At 45.2% G+C, this 23821-nt stretch overlaps 1 protein-coding gene across 2 annotated transcripts in view; it reads left to right on the top strand.

Moving 5' to 3' along the window:
• TGFA (transforming growth factor alpha) overlaps nt 1–23821 on the top strand; it is a 120944-nt gene that overhangs the window by 84719 nt on the left and 12404 nt on the right. The window contains exon 3 of one of the 2 annotated variants that reach the window (XM_007970315.3): nt 17868–17988. In XM_007970315.3, the coding sequence (XP_007968506.1) occupies nt 17868–17988 (121 nt within the window). The remainder of the gene's footprint in view (nt 1–17867; nt 17989–23821) is intronic. The other variant, XM_007970317.3, reaches the window with a different exon arrangement.

Below are 23821 nucleotides of genomic sequence, written 5' to 3'. Positions count from 1 at the left end.
TCTCTATTCAGACAGCAGCTGGGAAAAGACAAAGGGAGATCACATAGGGAGGTTCTTATGTGCCAAGCCTGGAAGTGGAGCATGTTACCTCTGCTCAGATCCATTGGCCATATCCTGGTCACATGGTCACACCTAACTGCAAGGGAGGCTGGGAAATGTAGTCTGTATTCTGAGAAGAAAAAGGACTCCAGATTTAGGGGAAATCCTGGGAGTCTCTGGCCCACACTTTATCTTTTGCATATTTCCTGCCCCCTTAAGAGAGAAGTTTCCCAGCTGAACTCTTTCCATTAAAAGAAAAAAAGTTACATAAGTATAGTGGTTGGAAATGGAATGGATCAAATAGGCTGTACTCTTTTGGGGTTTTGTTGTTGTTTACAGTGGGAGTGTGTGAGGTTTCTGTCCACAGAGACCAAGCCTGAGGTCATCTCTTACCAAACATCTTTCTTCTGAGCATCTTCTGTCTTCTCTAAATGATTATTTTGTCTCCTTCCTCCTTATTCCTATTTAATGATAAAACGTGAGACAGTAACATGATTTTTCTTGCACAGATCAAGTCTAGATTCCTGAAGGCCAGTCTTCTATAACACCACAATTCTGTCTGTGAATAAAACACTAAAAATAAAAATTGGTTAAGCTTTAACTATGTTTATAATGTTGTGGGGTTTTAATTTTAAATGGTTGTGTTCAAACTCTAAAATGCTCACTTCATGAAATTTGAAAATTTATAAAAGAAAGTAATTGGGCATAATTCGACCACTCTCTTACATCTCAGCTTCTTTCCTCTTGAATATAATCTTGATTGAAGGGCTTTTATCTACGGACAACCAAAATCATCTGTACAAAACTCAGAGGGAATAGGAAAGAGAGTCACATTTTTGTCATGGGACATAGTCCCAACTACAAATTCACTTCTATGTTTTTAAGACTGTTGAGCTTTGCCTTAAATTTACCTCTGTATTCTTCAGTTTTCTCACTTAAAATGAGGAGTATCCTTCTTCCACCCACACTGCATCTGCAAACTACAGATGAAAAAGGCACCTGTCAAAAGTTCTGAGGACATAAAATGTTCTAGAAAAACAATCATCCCAATAGTGCTTATATGTGCTCAGTGTAGAGGGTTTAAAGGGATTATGGTTCAAAGACTCAACAAGAGGAAGCATTTTTTCCTAAGGGTGGATTGAGAGTTTCCTGCCAACCACTTTACCTAACAATTTTGATACTTATAAGGAGAATAGAGGCACACAGAGACTGCAAAGGCAGGTAGCCCTGGGCTCTAACGGGGCTGTTCCTCCAACAAAGCCAGAACAGAATTCCCCATCCAGCAGGACTGGGCTCCAGTTCCCAGAGCCATTCACATTCTCATTCAAAGCCAGCTGATGAGAGCCAAACATAGACCTCCTTGTTTACTTTGTGAATGGAACTTGGAAGTAAAGTATTTTCCAAATGCTGGTTGACACCAAGAGGATATAATTACAATAAGGGGCTTTCTGGTTTGAAGATATGAAAGAAGGAAATGATTTGTCTCTTTGAAATCAAATTATCACATATTAAAAGAAAAGGGGGAGGCTTAGCTTCCAGTCCGCAAATCAAAATCATGACCTGTAATTTTCTTTTTTTTTTCTTAAAATTACTAAGACCAAGGTAGGGATAGAAGAAGCTGCCTGGGAGCTGGAGAACGGGGTCATGAGGAGGAAGAGGAGCTTAGTGGGAGAGAGTGTGATCTTCATCCAGTATATTTCCCATCTATTTCCATTGCATTTTAATCCATAATGAATGTAGAATGGTGATTGGCAAGCTGCTTGTGGAGTCTCACACCTGCCTCTCTCCTCCTTGTGCCTTTTGGGGGAGGTAGTGATGTTCCCAGGGGGAGTTGGGGTACAGGTAAGAGGCCAAGTTGAAATATGTATGTCGTGCATCTTTAGATGGATACAATCTCTGGTTTTAGCCCTCACTTAACATGATTCTATTGAGGTTTTATTTTCATTTCCCAGAGCCTATTTGCTAATTAAAGCCCTTTGCCTTGGGACTCTTAGCCCTTTTAATTCCAAAATACCCCTAAATTTTCCTGTTAATTCCTGATTTGTTTATTTTCCAAATGAGAGTCATCTTGAGTGTGTGGAAGATGCCCACAAGGACTTCTTAACTCTCAACTCTCTCACACACACACATGCCCTCTGAAGTGACAGTGTGCTCTATTAGAAAGGGCGAGAGCTTTAGAGGAAACCAACCATGAGTTCTGGTTTCAGCTCTGCCATTTGCTGACTTTGCAGCATTGAACAACCTTAAACCCCCTGAGCTCCACTTTCCTCATCTGTAAGATGAGATAGTGAGGATTCCCTTGCAAGATTTTTATGGGAATTAAATAGAATTCTCTCTATAAAATGCTAGGCATAGCACTTACAGTAAGTGAACAATCTAATAGTAGCTGCTACTAATAATATCATCATCATCATCGCAGTCCAACCTCAGAAAATTCTACATTGGGTTAAAAACTCTAAGACCAGGTACTTTAGATGGAATTGAAAGCTGGCAAAATACTTCAGTGTTCATGTTATCTGATTTTCTTCTCCCTGTTGGAAAAGAAAAAGGTACCAAATGATGCAAACTCTGCTTTTGCCTTCAAAGTAAGTGTGATGAACCCCACTGGGCTTCTCTGACTGTATCTGTTTTCCCAGTACACACGCGCGTGCGCGCGCGCACACACACACACACACACATGGCTGCTGAGTTATCGATAACCAGTATCTTTGTAGGAAAGTAGAAACTAAATTGTCTGCTTCTTTACCAATACCTTTGTTTGAATTTGGTTCCATCACATCTGATGCCCCTTGGGTTTTTCCCAAAGGGAGAAATGGTCAGAGGGAATTAAAATGGCTCAGATATTCCTTTAGATTTCCCCTACAGCATCTTGTTTGAAGCTGCAAAAGCAATTCAGAAGTCCATCTTAGGCCTGCTCTGAGCTCCTGGATAAGAGCACTGGGTAACCCAGAGGTTCCTGCCCTTAGTGGAAGGCCTGAGAGCATCTCATGTTCCAGCCACCACCCTACTTCCAGCAGCTCCTCAATTAACCATCATCCCTGGACATGTAGAAATCTCTTTTGCATCTGTATTTTCAACCACTGCTCCCTTGTGTGAATAATAAGTTCCATATGTATAGTTCCCCACTCCTCCCCCAAATAAAGTAATACTTCCTCTTGTTTCTCCTGAAAGTGCCCCTTTCTGATTACTAGAAGATGTTCACAAGTGAAGTGTTCCCCTTCCTCACTGCAGTGTGATCTGTGGGTTGGGATCATGTGCCTTCTCAGCATTTGTCTTTCTGGACTTGAATAGCATCCTAATTTTCTATAGCTCTTCAGTCTCTCAATGTCAGAGAAAACTGGGACCAAATTTCAGTTCTACTACATTCCAGGTACATGTCCATTGACAGGGTTATCTAAGCTTCAGTTTTGTTTTCTTATCTTAAAAATAGAGACTAATAATGCTAACCCCACGGGGTGGTTTTGATGTTTAGTGAGATAATATGGAGTCCCTGCCCTTCAGTGGGGATGGAGGGGTGGGTAGGATCTAAAGTCAGTGTGTGATCAGGGAAAGTTAAAACGCAAATAGAGTCAAATTTCTTCAATATTGGAAAAGATCACTGAAGAGCTAGTAGATTTTCCAGGGATTATGTTATAGGAAAAATATGTTCTCTTTTAAGCATAGAAATTCTCTCAGTAAATTGAGAATCTAGGGTTGGGGGATGGTAGAGACAAAAATGGCCCTGCCGCACCCCACCCAGCTGAACTAGTGGAACAGCGAGAGAACTGTAGCACTGTGGTTACCTTTCTTTCACTGCTGAACTACAATGAAGGCCCCTTCTCTCTTAAACGATGGTATTGCAAAGCTAAACTCTGTTTTCAAATGGTTTTATATCCATCATTTAAAAGATATTCAGTGTTCTTGGGTTTAATAATGAATGAGTTGCATAATTATATTTATCTCATCTCCACCATCCCACACTCCCCCCTCTAAGACAGCAACATTGAATTCCCCTCATTAGTTGGTAACACTTGAGATCAATTTCCTACTGTTAATATGATGGGGATTCCTTTTCCGTAATCCTGCTGACATCCCCGCTCATTTGAAAACTCTCTTGTTCTTCTGCCCGCACACAGCGCCCCAGGAAATGCCCCTATCAATCAGTTTCCTCAATGGGGCGTTGCTCCCTCTGCAAAGGTCAGTGGCAATGCCACACCAGATGCTAACAGTGCTCTTCCTCTTCGGGATCATTCACAAAAGTAAGAATCATTCTCACCTCCCCCCACCCACATGCCCAGGGGAGCAGGGCCCCTGCTCACCAAGTCTCTCTGGAGAGGCACTGGGTTCTAGACCATTTACTTCTCTAAGCTCTGGCTTAGCAGTTCTGCCACCCGAGTGTAAGCCTCTGCACCAGCCCCTCCTTCACTCCATAGCTGCCTTTGCAGGTTCACGCATCGCCTCCCGAGCTTGGAGTGCCACCCTTGTAAACTGGGCCCGCTACTGCCCTGAAGCCAGCCTCCCATGCCAGAGCTGAGTCCAGAGCCTTGGGTGACTCCAGCCTGGCCTCGGGGTGGAATGGAGGCCTTGATACCTGGGAGTATCAGATTTATACCCCCTCAGCTTCCCCAGTAGCTACTGCTGACTCCCATCTTTACTAAATTAATCTACTGCATTTTCTCCTAGACATCCAAAAAGTATTAGTTGGCTTTGCCATTGTAGTATCTGAAGACAAAATATTTAGTCCCAGGTCAGAAACTTTGGCTGAAAGTTCCTACTAAAAAGCCAGACGTCATGATTAAATTGTTAGAAAGTTAGCTATGATATTTGAGGAAGTTATGAAATGGCTATAAATGATGTAAGTTCTGCAATGGGCAAACGTGTTCACAACTTTTGACATCTGGGAAAGAGAGTTAAGAGCCACGGGCTCAGCCGGCTCCCACTGACCAGCACAGCATGAAGTCCAATTAGGGCTGCTTTTAAAGGGGGTGATTGTGCTCAGTGGTGTGGACGCTGCTCCCACGGGAGCAGGGCTGTTGGAAGGAGCTGTCCAGATGGCTGTCTCCCTGGCTGCTCTGAACTGCGGAGACCCCTCCTGTGAATTGGATGGGGGATTTCCCTGCCCCTCAATTGCTATTCCAGACCCCCTTCCTGTAAGTGGGGTTGGGCTCCAGGCCCTATTAGTGGGTCTGTGGTCTCTGGGCAAAGCTTTCACAACTTCCCCAGAGAGCAGTGGTGTCTGCAAGATGTGCGTTTGGTTAACATGCTGGAGGGGCCTCTCATAAATTTCATGGCAACAGGAACTGAGTGGCTTTGAAACTCCAGCTGCTGGTGGGCTCGATATGAGGTCTGTTCCGAAAACTGGAACATTTGCTTTTCCTATCATCAGCCCTGAGTGCTACTCAGACCCGGTGTCTGGAGGAGATGCGCCAGAGTCCTGGGGGCCAGCGCCAGTCCTTCTCTGCCCTCAGCTGGCACATCTTGAGGAGACTTTCTTTGGACATTCCCTGCTGGCCTTTGCCACCTTCCTTTTCTAAGTGATTCTTTTTTTAAAATTTTAAGTCTCTAGGCCTTTCCTTCCCTCACTCACTATTTTCCTGAATTTTCAGAAAAAAAAATAGAGTGGGAAAGGGAGAGTGAAGGGAGGTAGAGGAAAAAAATAGGAAGAGAGAGAAAAGCAGGAAGAAAAGAAAGAGGCAGACTCAGAGACTGAGAGAGAGGCTGAGAGAATCATTCTTAGGAAAGATACAAGGAATTTGGGAGTTTCCTTGTAATGCTCATTTTTATAAAATAACTAGAGGCAGTTTTGTCCCCCAAGGAGGAGATTGTGCTCTAAGTTACTGAGCAAACCATTGCCCATTGACAAGTTTATCTAAGCTTCAGTTTAGTTTTCTTATCTAAAAAATGGAGACTATTTAGGTTAAAGCAGGCCGCCTACCCTGCCTCGACTTGGGGGATGATGTAAGGAAAGCCCCTGGCACTTAGCCAGCACTCAGTAAGTGACACCCCTGTCCCTGCCCTCCCCCACCTTCCCCAAACTGTCTTTCATAGGAATAGCCTTGTCTGCCTGGGCCGACCCTGCTGCGGTATTGGGGGTGTTCTTTGCTGAGTCTGGGAGGATCTAAGACAAACACCTTTAAAGGCCCCCAGATGGGAACAGTGACTCACCCTCACTTGTTGCAGGTGGTTTTAGTAAAGCACATCAGCTCACAAGGCACCCTAGGGACACACAAGCCCCAGTGCCGCCCTCCTGCAGCTGGCTCACCCGAAGGGTGCACAGGAAGAGCAGAGTGGCCACAGTGTGGCTTGCCCTTGGGACTGTGGTTTGACCCACTCCTCCCTGCCCACTTACGTCTCAAGTTTGAATCACATCCCCTATTAGAAAACCTGTGACAAGCTCCAAAGCTGCCGAATATGCTGGTGGAAGCGGAACCGGTCCTGCACATGGTGCACATTGAACTCCTCTGGGTGGCGGGGGCAGGACAGCACCCTGTGCAAAGAGCCTCGAACTTGAATTAAATGCTTGTTTTTAAGATGTTTGGTTATATGGGGGGGCAGGGCAGCGGCGGGAGAATGCACATAAGAGAACAGAAAGAGTGAGCTTAGGTGCGTGTTCGTGTGCAGCGTGTACTTACATGGTTCTCTCTACATGGTGGATTACAGATGGGTTTTATTCTTTAATATGGTATTTATTATATATTGATTTATTTTAATTTCCTAAAGTGTATCACTTTTGTAATGAGAAAATGTTTTGAAACTTGAAAAAGTTTCAAGAGTGAATGTATCATGGTTGTAGTTAGGTAAAGGGTTTGTTTTTTTTTTAATAAACAACCTTTTGATGATAGTCCACTAGCATCAAGCTCCCTTCATCCTCTCTGACCTTTGGACTGAGGCAGACAGGTGGAATTACGGAGGACCAGGAGCTTGCACTCTAAGCCTCAGGCTTGTTTCCACTCTGGTATCTGAATACACAGAGCGAGACCACCACGTGTCATCTGCCATCACTGTTACTTTGCATGGAGTTTCTTCACAGCTTGGACTCTTCTGGCTTCTTAGTGAGCTGTGTGAAGTGAAGGAACTGATGGTTTACACTGGCAGATGCTTCTTTGGGAAATTGTTCAGGATGTCATCCACCATAGCACATGAAGCCCCCTTCAAAAACACCCACAGAAGAAGAGAAGTTGCTCTCTGACCATTGCTCTCCAACCACAGACTTAGGGAAAGCTGAGCCTGTCCAGCTTGTGCAAAACAGGTATACATATTCCTATCTAATGAACCTTATACATCCTTGCTAAGACTGCCAGGAGGCATACAGTTAGATTTGTCCCTCAGCTTCGGTACATGCGTGTGATTTTCTAATATCCGTCTTTGTGTATTAACCTGGTGCCTGTTTTGCTCATTGCTACTCCTTACCTTTACTTTCCTTTGTCCCAATCTCTCCTTCCCTCTCTCACTGCCTGCTTGTCTGTTTTTTCCTGTTTCCCTCCCTCCCCTCTTCTCCTTCTCTTCCTTCTCTCTCTCATCGCTCTCATAACCCACCCCCCACGTCTCTGTACTCTGTCTCCCTTCCTGTCTCCTTCCCTCCTTCTTCCCTTTTATATCCCTGTCCCCCGTCTCTCTCCTTCTCTCTCTTTCTCCCACACACACTTCTTTCTCGTTTGCATTGCCTTTTTATGGTACCTATTTTTGTAACACCTCCTCATGTCATTTATAAGAAGAGGCAAAGGTATCCATCAGTAGGGGTTAAATGAGACCATAGCAGAGTCCACCATTCACCCATCAGTTTTGGAGGAGAGTGTTCCAAAACAGATTCCAAGTTTTCTCTGTCTTTGAGTGTATCTCTACTGACCTAATACTTTACCACGAAGAACCTCAGCGGATTTAAGGCTTTAGAATCACACAGGAGTTTGAAGAACTGGAAGATAATCAACTCCAAAAAGGACCCTGGCCCTTCTACTTTTCCAAGAGCCCATTTATCCTTTGCTTCTGTGTAACACAAGCCTGCATCTCAAACATTAGTGTGCATCAGAATCACCTGCAGGAGGCCAGATGTGGCGGCTCGCACCTATAATCTCAGCACTTTGGGAGGCCGAGGCAGGCGGATCACCTGAGCCCAGGAGTTCGAGACCAGCCTGGGCAATGTGGTGACACTCCATCTCTACTAAGATACAAAAATTAGCTGGGTGCAGTGGCATGTACCTGTTAATCCCAGCTACGCCGGAGGCTGAGGTGGGAGGATGGCTTGAGCCTAGGAGGTCAAGGCTGCAGTGAGCCATGAATGTGCCACTGCACTCCAACCTGGATGACAAAGTGAGATCCTGTCTCAAAAATAAATAAATAAATCACCTGCAGGGCAAACGTTACAGTATAGCAATTCTATTTCTTTTTTTTTTTTTTTTTTTTTTTTTGAGTAGCAATCTTTTTCTTTTTTTTTTTTTTTTAAATTTATTTATTATTATTAAACTTCAAGTTGTAGGGTACATGTGCACAACGTGCAGGTTTGCTACATATGTATACCTGTGCCATGTTGGTGTGCTGCACCCATCAACTCGTCATTTACATCAGGTATAACTCCCAATGCAATCCTCCCCCCCCTCCCCATGATAGGCCCCGGTGTGTGATGTTCCCCTTCCCGAGTCCAAGTGATCTCATTGTTCAGTTCCCACCTACGAGTGAGAACATGCGGTGTTTGGTTTTCTGTTCTTGTGATAGTTTGCTAAGAATGATGGTTTCCAGCTGCATCCATGTCCCTACAAAGGACACAAACTCATCCTTTTTTATGGCTGCATAGTATTCCATGGTGTATATGTGCCACATTTTCTTAATCCAATCTGTCACTGATGGACATTTGGGTTGATTCCAAGTCTTTGCTATTGTGAATAGTGCTGCAATAAACATACGTGTGCATGTGTCCTTATAGCAGCATAATTTATAATCCTTTGGGTATATACCCAGTAATGGGATGGCTGGTCATATGGTACATCTAGTTCTAGATCCTTGAGGAATCGCCATACTGTTTTCCATAATGGTTGAACTAGTTTACAATCCCACCAACAGTGTAAAAGTGTTCCTATTTCTCCACATCCTCTCCAGCACCTGTTGTTTCCTGACTTTTGAATGATCGCCATTCTAACTGGTGTGAGATGGTATCTCATTGTGGTTTTGATTTGCATTTCTCTGATGGCCAGTGATGATGAGCATTTTTTCATGTGTCTGTTGGCTGTATGAATGTCTTCTTTTGAGAAATGTCTGTTCATATCCTTTGCCCACTTTTGGATGGGGTTGTTTGTTTTTTTCTTGTAAATTTGTTTGAGTTCTTTGTAGGTTCTGGATATTAGCCCTTTGTCAGATGAGTAGATTGCAAAAATTTTCTCCCATTCTGTAGGTTGCCTGCTCACTCTGATGGTAGTTTCTTTTGCTGTGCAGAAGCTCTTTAGTTTGATGAGATCCCATTTGTCAATTTTGGCTTTTGCTGCCGTTGCTTTTGGTGTTTTAGACATGAAGTCTTTGCCCATGCCTATGTCCTGAATGGTACTACCTAGGTTTTCCTCTAGGATTTTTATGGTATTAGGTCTAACATTTAAGTCTCTAATCCATCTTGAATTAATTTTCGTATAAGGAGTAAGGAAAGGATCCAGTTTCAGCTTTCTACTTATGGCTAGCCAGTTTTCCCAGCACCATTTATTAAATAGGGAATCCTTTCCCCATTTCTTGTTTCTCTCAGGTTTGTCAAAGATCAGATGGCTGTAGATGTGTGGTATTATTTCTGAGGACTCTGTTCTGTTCCATTGGTCTATATCTCTGTTTTGGTACCAGTACCATGCTGTTTTGGTTACTGTAGCCTTGTAGTATAGTTTGAAGTCAGGTAGCGTGATGCCTCCAGCTTTGTTCTTTTGACTTAGGATTGTCTTGGAGATGCGGGCTCTTTTTTGGTTCCATATGAACTTTAAAGCAGTTTTTTCCAATTCTGTGAAGAAGCTCATTGGTAGCTTGATGGGGATGGCATTGAATCTATAAATTACCTTGGGCAGTATGGCCATTTTCACGATATTGATTCTTCCTATCCATGAGCATGGTATGTTCTTCCATTTGTTTGTGTCCTCTTTGATTTCACTGAGCAGTGGTTTGTAGTTCTCCTTGAAGAGGTCCTTTACATCCCTTGTAAGTTGGATTCCTAGGTATTTTATTCTCTTTGAAGCAATTGTGAATGGAAGTTCATTCCTGATTTGGCTCTCTGTTTGACTGTCACTGGTGTATAAGAATGCTTGTGATTTTTGCACATTAATTTTGTATCCTGAGACTTTGCTGAAGTTGCTTATCAGCTTAAGGAGATTTTGGGCTGAGACAATGGGGTTTTCTAAATATACAATCATGTCGTCTGCAAACAGGGACAATTTGACTTCTTCTTTTCCTAACTGAATCCCCTTGATTTCTTTCTCTTGCCTGATTGCCCTAGCCAGAACTTCCAACACTATGTTGAATAGGAGTGGTGAGAGAGGGCATCCCTGTCTTGTGCCAGTTTTCAAAGGGAATTTTTCCAGTTTTTGCCCATTCAGTATGATATTGGCTGTGGGTTTGTCATAAATAGCTCTTATGATTTTGAGGTACGTTCCATCAATACCGAATTTCTTGAGCGTTTTTAGCATGAAGGGCTGTTGAATTTTGTCAAAAGCCTTTTCTGCATCTATTGAGATAATGATGTGGTTCTTGTCTTTGGTTCTGTTTATATGCTGGATTATGTTTATTGATTTGCGAATGTTGAACCAGCCTTGCATCCCAGGGATGAAGCCCACTTGATCATGGTGGATAAGCTTTTTGATGTGCTGCTGAATCCGGTTTGCCAGTATTTTATTGAGGATTTTTGCATCGATGTTCATCAGGGATATTGGTCTAAAATTCTCTTTTTTTGTTGTGTCTCTGCCAGGCTTTGGTATCAGGATGATGTTGGCCTCATAAAATGAGTTAGGGAAGATTCCCTCTTTTTCTATTGATTGGAATAGTTTCAGAAGGAATGGTACCAGCTCCTCCTTGTACCTCTGGTAGAATTCAGCTGTGAATCCATCTGGTCCTGGACTTTTTTTGGTTGGTAGGCTATTAATTATTGCCTCAATTTCAGAGCCTACTATTGGTCTATTCAGGGATTCAACTTCTTCCTGGTTTAGTCTTGGAAGAGTGTAAGTGTCCAGGAAATTATCCATTTCTTCTAGATTTTCCGGTTTATTTGCATAGAGGTGTTTATAGTATTCTCTGATGGTAGTTTGTATTTCTGTGGGGTCGGTGGTGATATCCCCTTTATCATTTTTAATTGCGTCGATTTGATTCTTCTCTCTTTTCTTCTTTATTAGTCTTGCTAGTGGTCTGTCAATTTTGTTGATCTTTTCAAAAAACCAACTCCTGGATTCATTGATTTTTTGGAGGGTTTTTTGTGTCTCTATCTCCTTCAGTTCTGCTCTGATCTTAGTTATTTCTTGCCTTCTGCTAGCTTTCGAATGTGTTTGCTCTTGCTTCTCTAGTTCTTTTAATTGCGATGTTAGAGTGTCAATTTTAGATCTTTCCTGCTTTCTCTTGTGGGCATTTAGTGCTATAAATTTCCCTCTACACACTGCTTTAAATGTGTCCCAGAGATTCTGGTATGTTGTATCTTTGTTCTCATTGGTTTCAAAGAACATCTTTATTTCTGCCTTCATTTCGTTATGTACCCAGTAGTCATTCAGGAGCAGGTTGTTCAGTTTCCATGTAGTTGAGCAGTTTTGATTGAGTTTCTTAGTCCTGAGTTCTAATTTGATTGCACTGTGGTCTGAGAGACAGTTTGTTATAATTTCTGTTCTTGTACATTTGCTGAGGAGTGCTTTACTTCCAATTACGTGGTCAATTTTGGAGTAAGTACAATGTGGTGCTGAGAAGAATGTATATTCTGTTGATTTGGGGTGGAGAGTTCTATAGATGTCTATTAGGTCTGCTTGCTGCAGAGATGAGTTCAATTCCTGGATATCCTTGTTAACTTTCTGTCTCGTTGATCTGTCTAATGTTGACAGTGGAGTGTTGAAGTCTCCCATGATTATTGTATGGGAGTCTAAGTCTCTTTGTAAGTCTCTAAGGACTTGCTTTATGAATCTGGGTGCTCCTGTATTGGGTGCATATATATTTAGGATAGTTAGCTCTTCCTGTTGAATTGATCCCTTTACCATTATGTAATGGCCTTCTTTGTCTCTTTTGATCTTTGATGGTTTAAAGTCTGTTTTATCAGAGACTAGTATTGCAACCCCCGCTTTTTTTTGTTCTCCATTTGCTTGGTAAATCTTCCTCCATCCCTTTATTTTGAGCCTATGTATGTCTCTGCGTGTGAGATGGGTCTCCTGAACACAGCAGACTGATGGATCTTGACTCTTTATCCAGTTTGCCAGTCTGTGTCTTTTAATTGGAGCATTTAGTCCATTTACATTTAAGGTTAAGATTGTTATGTGTGAACTTGATCCTCCCATGATGATATTAACTGGTTATTTTGCTCGTTAGTTGATGCAGTTTCTTCCTAGCCTTGATGGTCTTTACATTTTGGCATGTTTTTGCAATGGCTGGTACCGGTTGTTCCTTTCCATGTTTAGTGCTTCCTTCAGGGTCTCTTGTAAGGCAGGCCTAGTGGTGACAAAATCTCTAAGCATTTGCTTATCTGTAAAGGATTTTATTTCTCCTTCACTTATGAAACTTAGTTTGGCTGGATATAAAATTCTGGGTTTAAAATTCTTTTCTTTAAGAATGTTGAATATTGGCCCCCACTCTCTTCTGGCTTGAAGAGTTTCTGCCGAGAGATCTGCTGTTAGTCTGATGGGCTTCCCTTTGTGGGTAACCCGACCTTTCTCTCTGGCTGCCCTTAAGATTTTTTCCTTCATTTCAACTTTGGTGAATCTGGCAATTATGTGTCTTGGAGTTGCTCTTCTCGAGGAGTATCTTTGTGGCGTTCTCTGTATTTCCTGGATTTGAATGTTGGCCTGCCCTACTAGGTTGGGGAAGTTCTCCTGGATGATATCCTGAAGAGTGTTTTCCAACTTGGTTCCATTTTCCCCCTCACTTTCAGGCACCCCAATCAGACGTAGATTTGGTCTTTTTACATAATCCCATACTTCTTGCAGGCTTTGTTCATTTCTTTTTCTTCTTTTTTCTTTTGGTTTCTCTTCTCGCTTCATTTCATTCATTTGATCCTCCATCGCTGACATTCTTTCTTCCAGTTGATCGAGACGGTTACTGAAGCTTGTGCATTTGTCACGTATTTCTCGTGCCATGGTTTTCGTCTCTTTCATTTCGTTTGTGAGCTTCTCTGCATTAATTACTCTAGCCATCAATTCTTCCACTTTTTTTTCAAGATTTTTAGTTTCTTTGCGCTGGGTACGTAATTCCTCCTTTAGCTCTGAGAAATTTGATGGACTGAAGCCTTCTTCTCTCATCTCGTCGAAGTCATTCTCCGTCCAGCTTTGATCCGTTGCTGGCGATGAGCTGCGCTCCTTTGCCGGGGGAGATGCGCTCTTATTTTTTGAATTTCCAGCTTTTCTGCCCTGCTTTTTCCCCATCTTTGTGGTTTTATCTGCCTCTGGTCTTTGATGATGGTGATGTACTGATGGGGTTTTGGTGTAGGTGTCCTTCCTGTTTGATAGCTTTCCTTCTAACAGTCAGGATCCTCAGCTGTAGGTTGTAGCTGTAGGAGATTGCTTGAGGTCCACTCCAGACCCTGTTTGCCTGGGTATCAGCAGCAGAGGCTGCAGAAGATAGAATATTTCTGAACAGCGAGTGTACCTGTCTGATTCTTGCTTTGGAATCTTCCTCTCAGGGGTGTACTCCACCCTGTGAGGTGTGGTGTATCAGACTGCCCCTAGTGGGGGATGTCTCCCAGTTAGGCTACTCAGGGGTCAGGGACCCACTTGAGCAGGGAGTCTGTCCCTTCTCAGATCTCAACCTCCGTGTTGGGAGATCCACTGCTCTCTTCAAAGCTGTCAGACAGAGTCGTTTGCGTCTGCAGAGCTGCTGCGTTTGTTATTATTTACTGTGCCCTGTCCCCAGAGGTGGAGTCTACAGAGACAGGCAGGTTTCCTTGAGCTGCTGTGAGCTCCACCCAGTTTGAGCTTCCCAGCAGCTTTGTTTACCTACTTAAGCCTCAGCAATGGCGGGCGCCCCTCCCCCAGCCTGGCTGCTGCCTTGCCGGTAGATCACAGACTGCTGTGCTAGCAATGAGGGAGGCTCCGTGGGTGTGGGACACTCCCGGCCAGGTGTGGGATATGATCTCCTGGTGTGCCTGTCTGCTTAAAGCGCAGTATTGGGGTGGGAGTTACCCGATTTTCCAGGTGTTGTGTGTCTCAGTTCCCCTGGCTAGGAAAAGGGATTCCCTTCCCCCTTGCGCTTTCCAGGTGAGGCAATGCCTCGCCCTGCTTCAGCTCTCGCTGGTCGGGCTGCAGCAGCTGACCAGCACCGATCGTCTGGCACTCCCCAGTGAGATGAACCCAGTACCTCAGTTGAAAATGCAGAAATCGCCGGTCTTCTGTGTCGCTCGCGCCGGGAGTTGGAGACTGGAGCTGTTCCTATTCGGCCATCTTGCTCCGCCCCCGCAATTCTATTTCAATAGGCCTGACTTTAGAAAATCACCTGGCAAGCTTGTCCCATAGATTTCCGGGCCCCACCCCAGAGATCCTGATTCAGAAGGTATGGGTTGGGTAGGGGTGGCAGACAGACTCAGGGGAATGTGAAGCTGTCTGTCCATAGATCACACTTGGAGGAACCCAGCTCAAAGCCCTGACAAGGGATTTCCTCTAGCCGCTTGGAGGTGGTGGTTTAAATGGCCTTTTGTGGACCCTGTCAAAAGCCTTTTTGAACATGTACATCAAATGAGATCCACTAGCCCAGCAGTCCCCAACATTTGTGGCACCAGGGACCAGTTGCATGGAACACGATTTTTCCACAGACTTGGGAGGGGTGCTGGTTTCAGGATGATTCCAGCATGTTACACTGATTGTGTACTTTATTTCTATTATTATTACATTATGATATTTAATGAAATAATTATGCAACTCACCATACTGTAGAATCAGGAGGAGCCCTGGGCTTGTTTCTCTGCAACTAGACAGTCCCATTTGGGGGTGATGGGAGACAGTGAGAGATCATCAGGTATTAGATTCTCATAAGGAGCACACAGCCTAGATCCCTCACATGCACAGTTCACAATAGGTTTCCCGCTCCTATGAGGATCTAATGCCCCTGCTAAACTGACAGGAGGCGGAGCTCAGGTGGTAATGTGAGCAATGGGAAGTGCTGTAAGTACAGATGAAGCTTTGCTGCCTTGCCGACTTGCATCGGCCTCCAGGGTCTAGCCCCTTCATCTCTCTATGTTTGCTCCTTGACACATTCAGTGAGCACAGAGAAGCCAGTTATGCAAACTACAGCAGACCCTTCCTGTCTCAATTCAACATCCAGCATCTACTGTTAGCCAGTGACTGGGCCCGTTCATCAACCACTCAGGCCAAGCACATGCAGGTGACTGTAACCAGTCCAGGCAACTGGACCCAGCAGTCCTGCAGACTCCTGCTCAGAGGAGAGTCCGGCAGCCCCCAGTCGATATCTCCACCTGGCTTTGGGCTTCTCTGCTTGTCCTCATGTGTGAAAGACAATAACTGTCATTAAGGGATAAAGGGGACACTTGGTCTTTTAGTTACACCTCACTGAATGTATGGGGGGGATTACATACTGTAGTGGTTTTACCACATGTGGATATTCATTCATATCTTGGGATTGTCAGTGGTGACAACATGAGAGCTAACAGCTGAGTGTCATACCAGACGATCTCTTGAGTACAGAACTTAACAAGCATTACCTCATTCAACCGCAGAGGCACCAAGGAGGCAGGGGGACCTGCTGTCTTGTAACTACAGAGGCAGGCTAGGAGAGGCCAGCTGCTTCAGGTGGCAGAGGCAGGATTCAAACCCGTGTCTCTGACTCCAAAGCCCATGCTTTTAACCACTACACAATGTGTCTCCTTCAATGTCAAGGATTCTATTGTATTTTTAGCCTCTGCTTTTCCCCCCTGGAATTATGGGATTTCTAAAATGATGACACTTCTAGAAGCAGCTGATGAATAGAAAGATAGCAACAGGAGTTTAATATTTAGAGATGGTCTAATATCTCCCAAGATATGAAATGTTCTGTCATTTCTCAGAGAGCAAGAGCTCCAGGAACATGGTTTTTTTTCCTCAAAAAAAAAACTAAGTGGGAAAGACCCACTCCTGAAATACCCAAAATACAAGCATAAGAGGACCTGTTGAAAGGAGCGATGGAGACTGTATCGATGGAGCTGTCCTGAAATAGTGACATACCATGCCTCAAATTTACTCTGGACAAAATGGGAGTGGAATAAAATAAGCCCAAAGCGCTGCCTGGTCAGCAGGTCTGTTGTGCATGATGGTGCTCCTGAATTGGCTGGCTATTTTTATTCCTGTCTGAAAGCCAAGGATGGAAAACCCTGAGAGGTTTGGTGACCACCCCAAGCTCGTGAGAGTCACGGTACTAGGGCTCTGAGTAGGACCGTCTCAGGCCCTACTCTGCTCTTTTTTCTCTCTCCCCATTATGGAAAAGAGAAAAGAATTTCCCAACACTGACTGTGCTGCTCTCACATGGGTTTCTTGCTTTAAGTAATCTTTTTTTAAATTATTTAATTTTTTTAAGTTCCAAGGTACATGTGCAGGATGTGCAGGTTCGTCACATAGGTAAATGTGTGCCATGGTGGTTTGCTGCACATAACAATCCATCACCTAAGTATTAAGCCCAGCATGCATTAGCTCTTTCCCCTAATGTTCTCCCCACTCGCCCTCCCCCAAAAGGCCCCAGTGAGTGTTACTGTTCCCCTTCCTGTGTCCATGTGTTCTCTTTGTTCAGCTCCCACTTATAAGTGAGAACATGCAGTGTTTAGTTTTCTCTTCCTGCGTTAGTTTGCTGAGGATAATGGCTTCCTGTTTCATCCATGTCCCTGCAAAGGACATGATCTCATTCCTTTTTATGGCTGCATGGTATTCCATGGTGTATATGTATCACATTTTCTTTATTCAGTCTATCATTGATGGGCATTTGGGTTGGTTCCATGTCTTTACTATTGTGAATAGGCCTGCCATGAACATACGCATGCGTGTATATTTATAATAGAATGATTTATATTCCTTTGGGTATATACCTAGTAATGGGGCTTTAAGTAATCTTTATAGCCTTATCACTCCTAATCTTACCAAGAGAAGCCCTGCTACCATCTTCGTGCATGTCCTTCCCAGACTCCTTCATGTCTAATTTCTATTTGTGTTGTTTTGTTTTGCTTTTAAGGAGGATCATCATACTATACAGACCTTACTGGAAACCCATTTACTTCACTTACTGTATATCGTAAGCACTTTTGCATCATTAACTCTTCCGCTTCTGCATCAATTTAATGGTTACAGAATATTCTTTTGTACCTTTCTCTTCTCTTGCTTTCAAAACAGATTCTTATGAAAGCTATCTAAAAAAAATCACTGTCACTTTGCAAAAGTGAAATTAGGTAGCTCTTGGGTTGAAATAGTAAAATTGCTCTGTTATCTTTGAATTACCTTAGTTTGGGGGGAAAATTGTTTTGCTGTCTACAAAAATGGAAAGCTGGAAAGCGTGCTATACAGGAGCTCTAGGCCCGTCCTAGGCTTTAGGAAGTAAGTGAGAGCCGAGGAGGGGGTGCCCCAGGTGACAACCCAAAGTCCCAGCCATCGGGGGCTCCACCTTCTTGACTGGTAGGGTGGGAGGTGTGGGGTGTGCATGTCAGCTGTTCCTGGATCTGAGCCCCGCGTCTTTCCTCTCCCCAGCAGACCCGCCTGTGGCTGCAGCAGTGGTGTCCCATTTTAATGACTGCCCAGATTCCCACACTCAGTTCTGCTTCCATGGAACCTGCAGGTTTTTGGTGCAGGAGGACAAGCCAGCATGTGTGTAAGTATCCCCTGTTCTCCTGGAGTTCTGGGGCTGGGTTCAGTCTGACATCCAATTAGAAGAGCATTTACCTCCACAAGACTTGCCAGAGGCCCAGAGACCCTTGGAACCAGATGTGTCAGAGGATTGGAACAGTGAACTGAGGGGCACCTTTTTCAAAACCAGCTGGGTAAAAATCCAGGTTCCAGGGCCCCCAGCCCACAGCCACTGAGGTAGAACCCCTGGAAGTTCAAGCCTGGGGCTCTGCATTTTTAACAAGAATCTCAGGTCACTCATGGGTCCAGTAAAGTCTGAAAATTCTTGGATTCAAATTTAATTCAGAACTTAGAATTTCTGGAGCACAAGACACTGGGATGGATACCTTTGAGTGGCCAAAGTCTCTAAGATGTGGTCTCTGCCCTCCAGCATCTTCACAGTCCAGGTCATAAAACAAGCCAGAAGCACAGGCGAAGGGCTAGTGTACATAAATGGTAACAGAACTAGAAGCAATTTAGAAATAAAGATGCAGGACATGCATGGTGGTCTCCACACCTGGCTGAGCATCATCCTCCTTCCGGGGCTTCTCGAAGTATTACTGAACCCTGCTCTGACCTATGGAATCAGAATCTCAAGGAGTGGGAGCTGGGAATCACATTAGTTCAGAGCCACAGTGATTGCCACAGTCAACCAGGTTGGGGAAGAAAGTCACTCGAAGAAAGCTTCCCAGAGCAGGTGTTAGGGTTAGACCAGCTGGAGAGAATAGAGAGGTTGTTCCAGGCCTCACGTGCTCGGGGGACCTGCTACTGCAGGTCAGCGTGGCTACACCAGGGAGACAGAGAGGAGACCAGCTTAGAGACAAATTGGAGGCCAGAGCCTGTTGAAAGCTGTCTTTATTCTTTAGGCAATGGAAGCCATGTGAGTTTCAGAAAGACACATTTAAAGACAATCAGTCTGTCTATAATAGAATACTATTGGGGGACCTATATTGAACCTTGGCCCTATGACATTTGGAGCTGGGTAGTTCTGTTGTGGAAACTGACCTGTATGCTGAAGGGTATCAGCAGTATCCCTGGCCTCTATCTACTAGCTGCCAGTAGCACCACTATCCCTGGCTGTGCCAATCAAAAATATCTCCAGACATTGTCAAATGTCCTCTGCAGGGCAAAACTGACCCCAAGTTAAGAGTCACGGATCCATATGAAATTGCCGTTTTTGTAGGTCAAATATGGTTGAGGATCAGCAATTTCATACTCATCGTTAATAAAAACTGGCACCTATTAAGGTTTTGGCTTCATGTCAAGTACTGTTTGAAGTACAATTCATGTGCTAACTCATTTAATCATACTGACCCCATGGAGAAGAGAGAGAGGCTATACCCAGCTCACATAGCAGGGCCTGGACTCGAACCAGCCTCTCTGGCTCCTGAAGCCGAGTTCTTAGCTATGATGCTTAAGGCCATCAGATGCATCAGCCCAGGAGCCTGGGGACCAGGAGAGCCTGCTGCAGTAGGCGGTGTGGGCAGGGCTTTCCTCTGCCTGAGGTGCAGCTGTGTGAGCCTAGGCAGGCCCCTCAGGGTGCCTCTGAGCCTCACCTGGAGAGGAAGAAGGAGAGGCACACTGGCCACCCTCCTCCTCGGAACACCGCAGGGCTAAGAAACTCCTCCAGATGACAGGCCTCCGCACCCTGTTAATACAAAGCATGATGATGATGATAGACACTGTCATTATTCGTGATTATCATTCTTATTAATAATTAACATACTAGGGGCCCCTAGGGGACTGATGGGGCTGTTTTCATTGGTGCCCTGGTCATTATGGAAAAACACTGGCCCTGAAGGAAGTTTGCCCTCGTGACCCAGATATCAGAAAGCTTCCCTGTACAACAGGCAGAAGGTACTCTCCCACCAGCCGCGTCCAGGGCTCGGCCCTGAATCAAGCATACAGGCCTCTTGTGCACTGGGCTATGAGTTTCGAGAGTCCTCTTTGGAGAAAAAGGCAGGTCTTTACCAAGTTCTGACCCAAAGTGAGTCAGCAGCTCAGTTTTTCTCCTCAGGTGCCCTCCCCCCCAGATCAGGGCTGGTGTAAACTTTCCAAGAGCTGGCAGCCAGGCAAGTCAAGCCACAGCCACCTGTGTGGCAGAGAAGTCCCCTCTTCAGCTGTTGGAAGCCTCCTGAATGCTGGGGTGGGTGACTGCTCTCCCACTCCCCTCAGTCCCAAGCCCTGCTCTTGGCCCAAGGGAAATATAACTGTCCATCACATTCACACAGCCTTACACTTTGCTAATCAGGGTGATTGGCCATCTCTCCACATTCACATCATACACATTACTAGTAGTAATAATAGTAAGTGCTCAATAAAAGCTTAGTTGGTGGCAGGCATGGTACCCAGCACTCTGCCTACCGTAACCATGGATCCCTCACAACTCCCCTCTCAAGCAGGGATTATTACCCTTGTTGTATCAGTGAGAAAGCTGGGGTTCAGAGAAGTTGAGCAACTTGCCCAGAGTCTCAGAGCTAGTAACTGGCAGAGGTGGGCTTCAGTCCCATCATTCCAGCGCCAGAATCCATACTCCCAGCTGCTGCCCAGAGGGTGCTGTGCCTCCGCTTGGCAAAATTCACCTCAAACCACTCAGCTCTTTTGTTTCCAGGCATCTTCCCCCTGGAAATTAACTCTCCTCCTAAGAAAGGTCAGGGTCATCCCCAAGCCCAGTCCCCTGACCACAGACTCTTAACAGGTTTTTCCTATGGGCCAAGTGCAGGGCTACAGAGACAGCTGAGACATACTCGCATTTGGAAAAGCTGACCATCTTGGGGGAGCCACAGCCATGCAAGCAATTACACCTCTTTGCCTCATTGTCCCCTCTGGATCTTGATGGCCCAGGGACGGTATTCAGTCTACAGAAATGCTTTATATGGCAACAGATAGTGAGTCACACTGTTCTTAGGTGACTTTAATCAGTTGTCAGCATTTTAGAAGTCAGATTTCACATTTCCATGCAGACGTCCAGGTCCTCTTGAATAAGCACAATGGCAACACCGGGCCTGAACTTCCAAACGCAGCCCCTCAGCTGGGACTCACTCAGGTGTGCCGCCCCAGATAGGGCTCGCCCTCTCCAGCCCTTCATTCTCCACCTCTCCCCAAAATTCCCGACAGCAACATGGAGCATTGGTCCCTGATCCCCTACTGCCCTGCTGCTCTGCTTACACCAGCCCACTTGGCTCACTCTGCCATCCACGGGACCCCTTGGGGCTTGCATGTGTTCAGCCCTGGGACAGGGTCCTCTGCAGGCCCCTCTGCAGCACTCCTTACCCCCCGATGGCTTGTGAGCTCTGGGAAGACAGAACCATACCTTATCCCTTTTTGTATTTACAGTACCCAAAAGAATGTTCTAATTAATGAATTCCCTCTAGACCAGAAACACTTGAGTGCATGTAGAGAAAGCAGAACATTCTGTCCCTGCTCCTGTGACTTACCCAGCCTTGGGAAGCTGACACACACATCCTGGTCAATAAACCTGCAAACCCTGAGGTCAGGCCCCATCTGTCATGGCCTTATCAAGCAAATCCACAGGGAGCCAGGATTCTAGTCTCCAGAGGGAGCCCTTTCTAATAAACTCCATCTTCCATAAGAACAACAGTCTTTCGGTTTCCAGAGAACCTGAAATGGCATCTCACGCTATAAAACGAGGGAAAGAAAAAAAGTTTAAACAAATAACTAGTCACAGACTGCCAAAGGTGGTGAAAACTAGCCTTAGATATTTATGCTTCAGGTGAACCCTCGATGGTATTTTACAGCTCCCTTTAATAAATCCCCTAGCTCCCAACCACAGCAGAAAACTAATGGGAAGAGAATTTGCAAAGACAGTAAAGCTATAGAAATGCAAGGTTAGGACTCTCATCACTTTTTCCCCTGAGGCAGATTCCTCACACCATTGGTCTGCTGCCTGCAGAAGCCTTCAAACAAAGGAAAGCCGTTGAAGGAAGCCACCCAGGTGACAAGTTTACCCCCGGCAACCAGTTTGAAGTTTCTCACCTGTCCCAGATGCTCCTTGGTGACCCAACTCCCTGACAAGTTTCCCACAGCAAAGTATGAAAGCAAATTCCTGTCAGCCAAGGGAAACACTCCACCTGGCCCTGGCCACAGAACATTCCAGTGGAATCTGAACAGAGTTAAACACCCAAAGAGACCTGACCGCCATCAGTTCATAGCCGGCTGCCTGTGTGACCAAGGTGGCGCCTCCCCAGCGAATAGGATTGGGGCAGTTTTCTTGTTGGTACTCGAGCCCCCTTACATAGATCTATCAGCAGGTAGTGGGGGTAGGGTTAAGAAGGATGACATCACTCCCATCCACAGGTCTGGAGAAAGTGCAGGTCCTCCCAGAGTGGGGGTCACACACCAGGCAGGAGGACACCGCAGTTAAAGGCATGGACTGGAGGTCAGGCAGACAGAGGTGAAGTCCAGCTGAGTCTCCCATACAAATGACTTGGCCCCTTTAAGCCTCTGTTTCTTTGTGCACAAAATAAGGATACTAATACTTCATAGGATTGTAATGGGGACCCAGTGATGATAATGTATATAGAGCAATTGCTGCCTATGACAAGAGCCACTGGACTCATAAGTAATGGGACTACTTAAATTAATTGATTAAAATTTAGTTTCTCAGTCTCACTAGCCACATTTTAAGGATGTAATACCTCAGGGTAGCTAGTGGCTACTGTATTCATCTGCCCAGCTATAGACTCTGTCATGATCATGGAAAGTTCTATTAGACAGCACTGGAGAACATTCAAGCCCAGTTCCCAGCACAGCATATGAGCTCAAGTGTTTGCTATTGTGGCCACTGTTGGCACCATCACCGCAGCCAAGGGATGCTGTGAGGTCCTGCTGGAAGGAGTATGTAAGTAGGGCTGACCATACTCCAGCCCTTTCCTACACAGCCCCCAGAGCACAGAGGTTGTAGGACTTGGTAAAAATCTGGTTCTTAAAAGGCTGAGAATGCGTGAGTCCAATACACGTGCCCTTGGTCCTAGTGCACCCACTGCCTCATAGCCCTGTGGAATGTGCAGCCAGGTGGGAACCAGCGCCTACCTGAGGCCAAGGAGAGAACAGCAGCTGGGTCAAGTGTGATGATTCATTTGCAGCCAGGTGAGGTGACTCTTCCCACTCCTTCTGTGACTTGTGCCTAAACTAATCAGCATAATTAAGTCTAATATTAGTAGAAGCTTGGGAAGTTTTTTTTTTTTAAAGTATGTCACTAAACCTTTTTCCTTTTCCGTCCTAAAGAGCAACTGAGAAGTATTCCCAATATTACAACTAGGAAGAGAAAGGATCGCCCTCCCCTGCCCACTAGAATCAGCTGGGAGCTTTAAAAATCTCGATGCTCAGGACTGACTCCTAGAGATTCTGATTTAATTGATCTAAAGGTGTGGCCTGGACATCAGGATTTTTGAAAGCTCTGCAGGCAATTTCAATGGGCAGCCAAGGTTGAGACACATTGGTTTCACTATTAAAAACTTCATGGTGGCTCTCAACTCTGGCTGTGTCAGAATTACCTTTTGGCCCTTTCTTTAAAATGCCCTGGCCCCACTTGCAGAGAGATTTTGATCTGGGAGGTCCCAGCTGTAGGTGAGACCCACTGGGCTGCTTGGGGCTAAGACACACTGTTCTTGGAGCTCTTCTAGGTCAGGACCTGGAGTCCCAACGATGAGGCAGTTCCCCAGGTGCCTCCCGTGCCTCCCACCTTGGGGAAGTGTTCGCTGAGAGGCATGTTGGGCTCCCTCACTCTGTGGGACTGGGAGTTGAGTGTTTGCAGCTATTACACTAGAGCGATAGGCATTCTTGTTGGCATGAAGACT

Source organism: Chlorocebus sabaeus, chromosome 14 (assembly GCF_047675955.1).
Source record: "Chlorocebus sabaeus isolate Y175 chromosome 14, mChlSab1.0.hap1, whole genome shotgun sequence".
In the NCBI taxonomy this organism is placed as follows: Eukaryota; Metazoa; Chordata; class Mammalia; order Primates; family Cercopithecidae; genus Chlorocebus; species Chlorocebus sabaeus.
The sequence above is the reverse complement of the archived record's forward strand: the minus strand, read 5'-3'. Positions and strand labels throughout refer to the sequence as shown.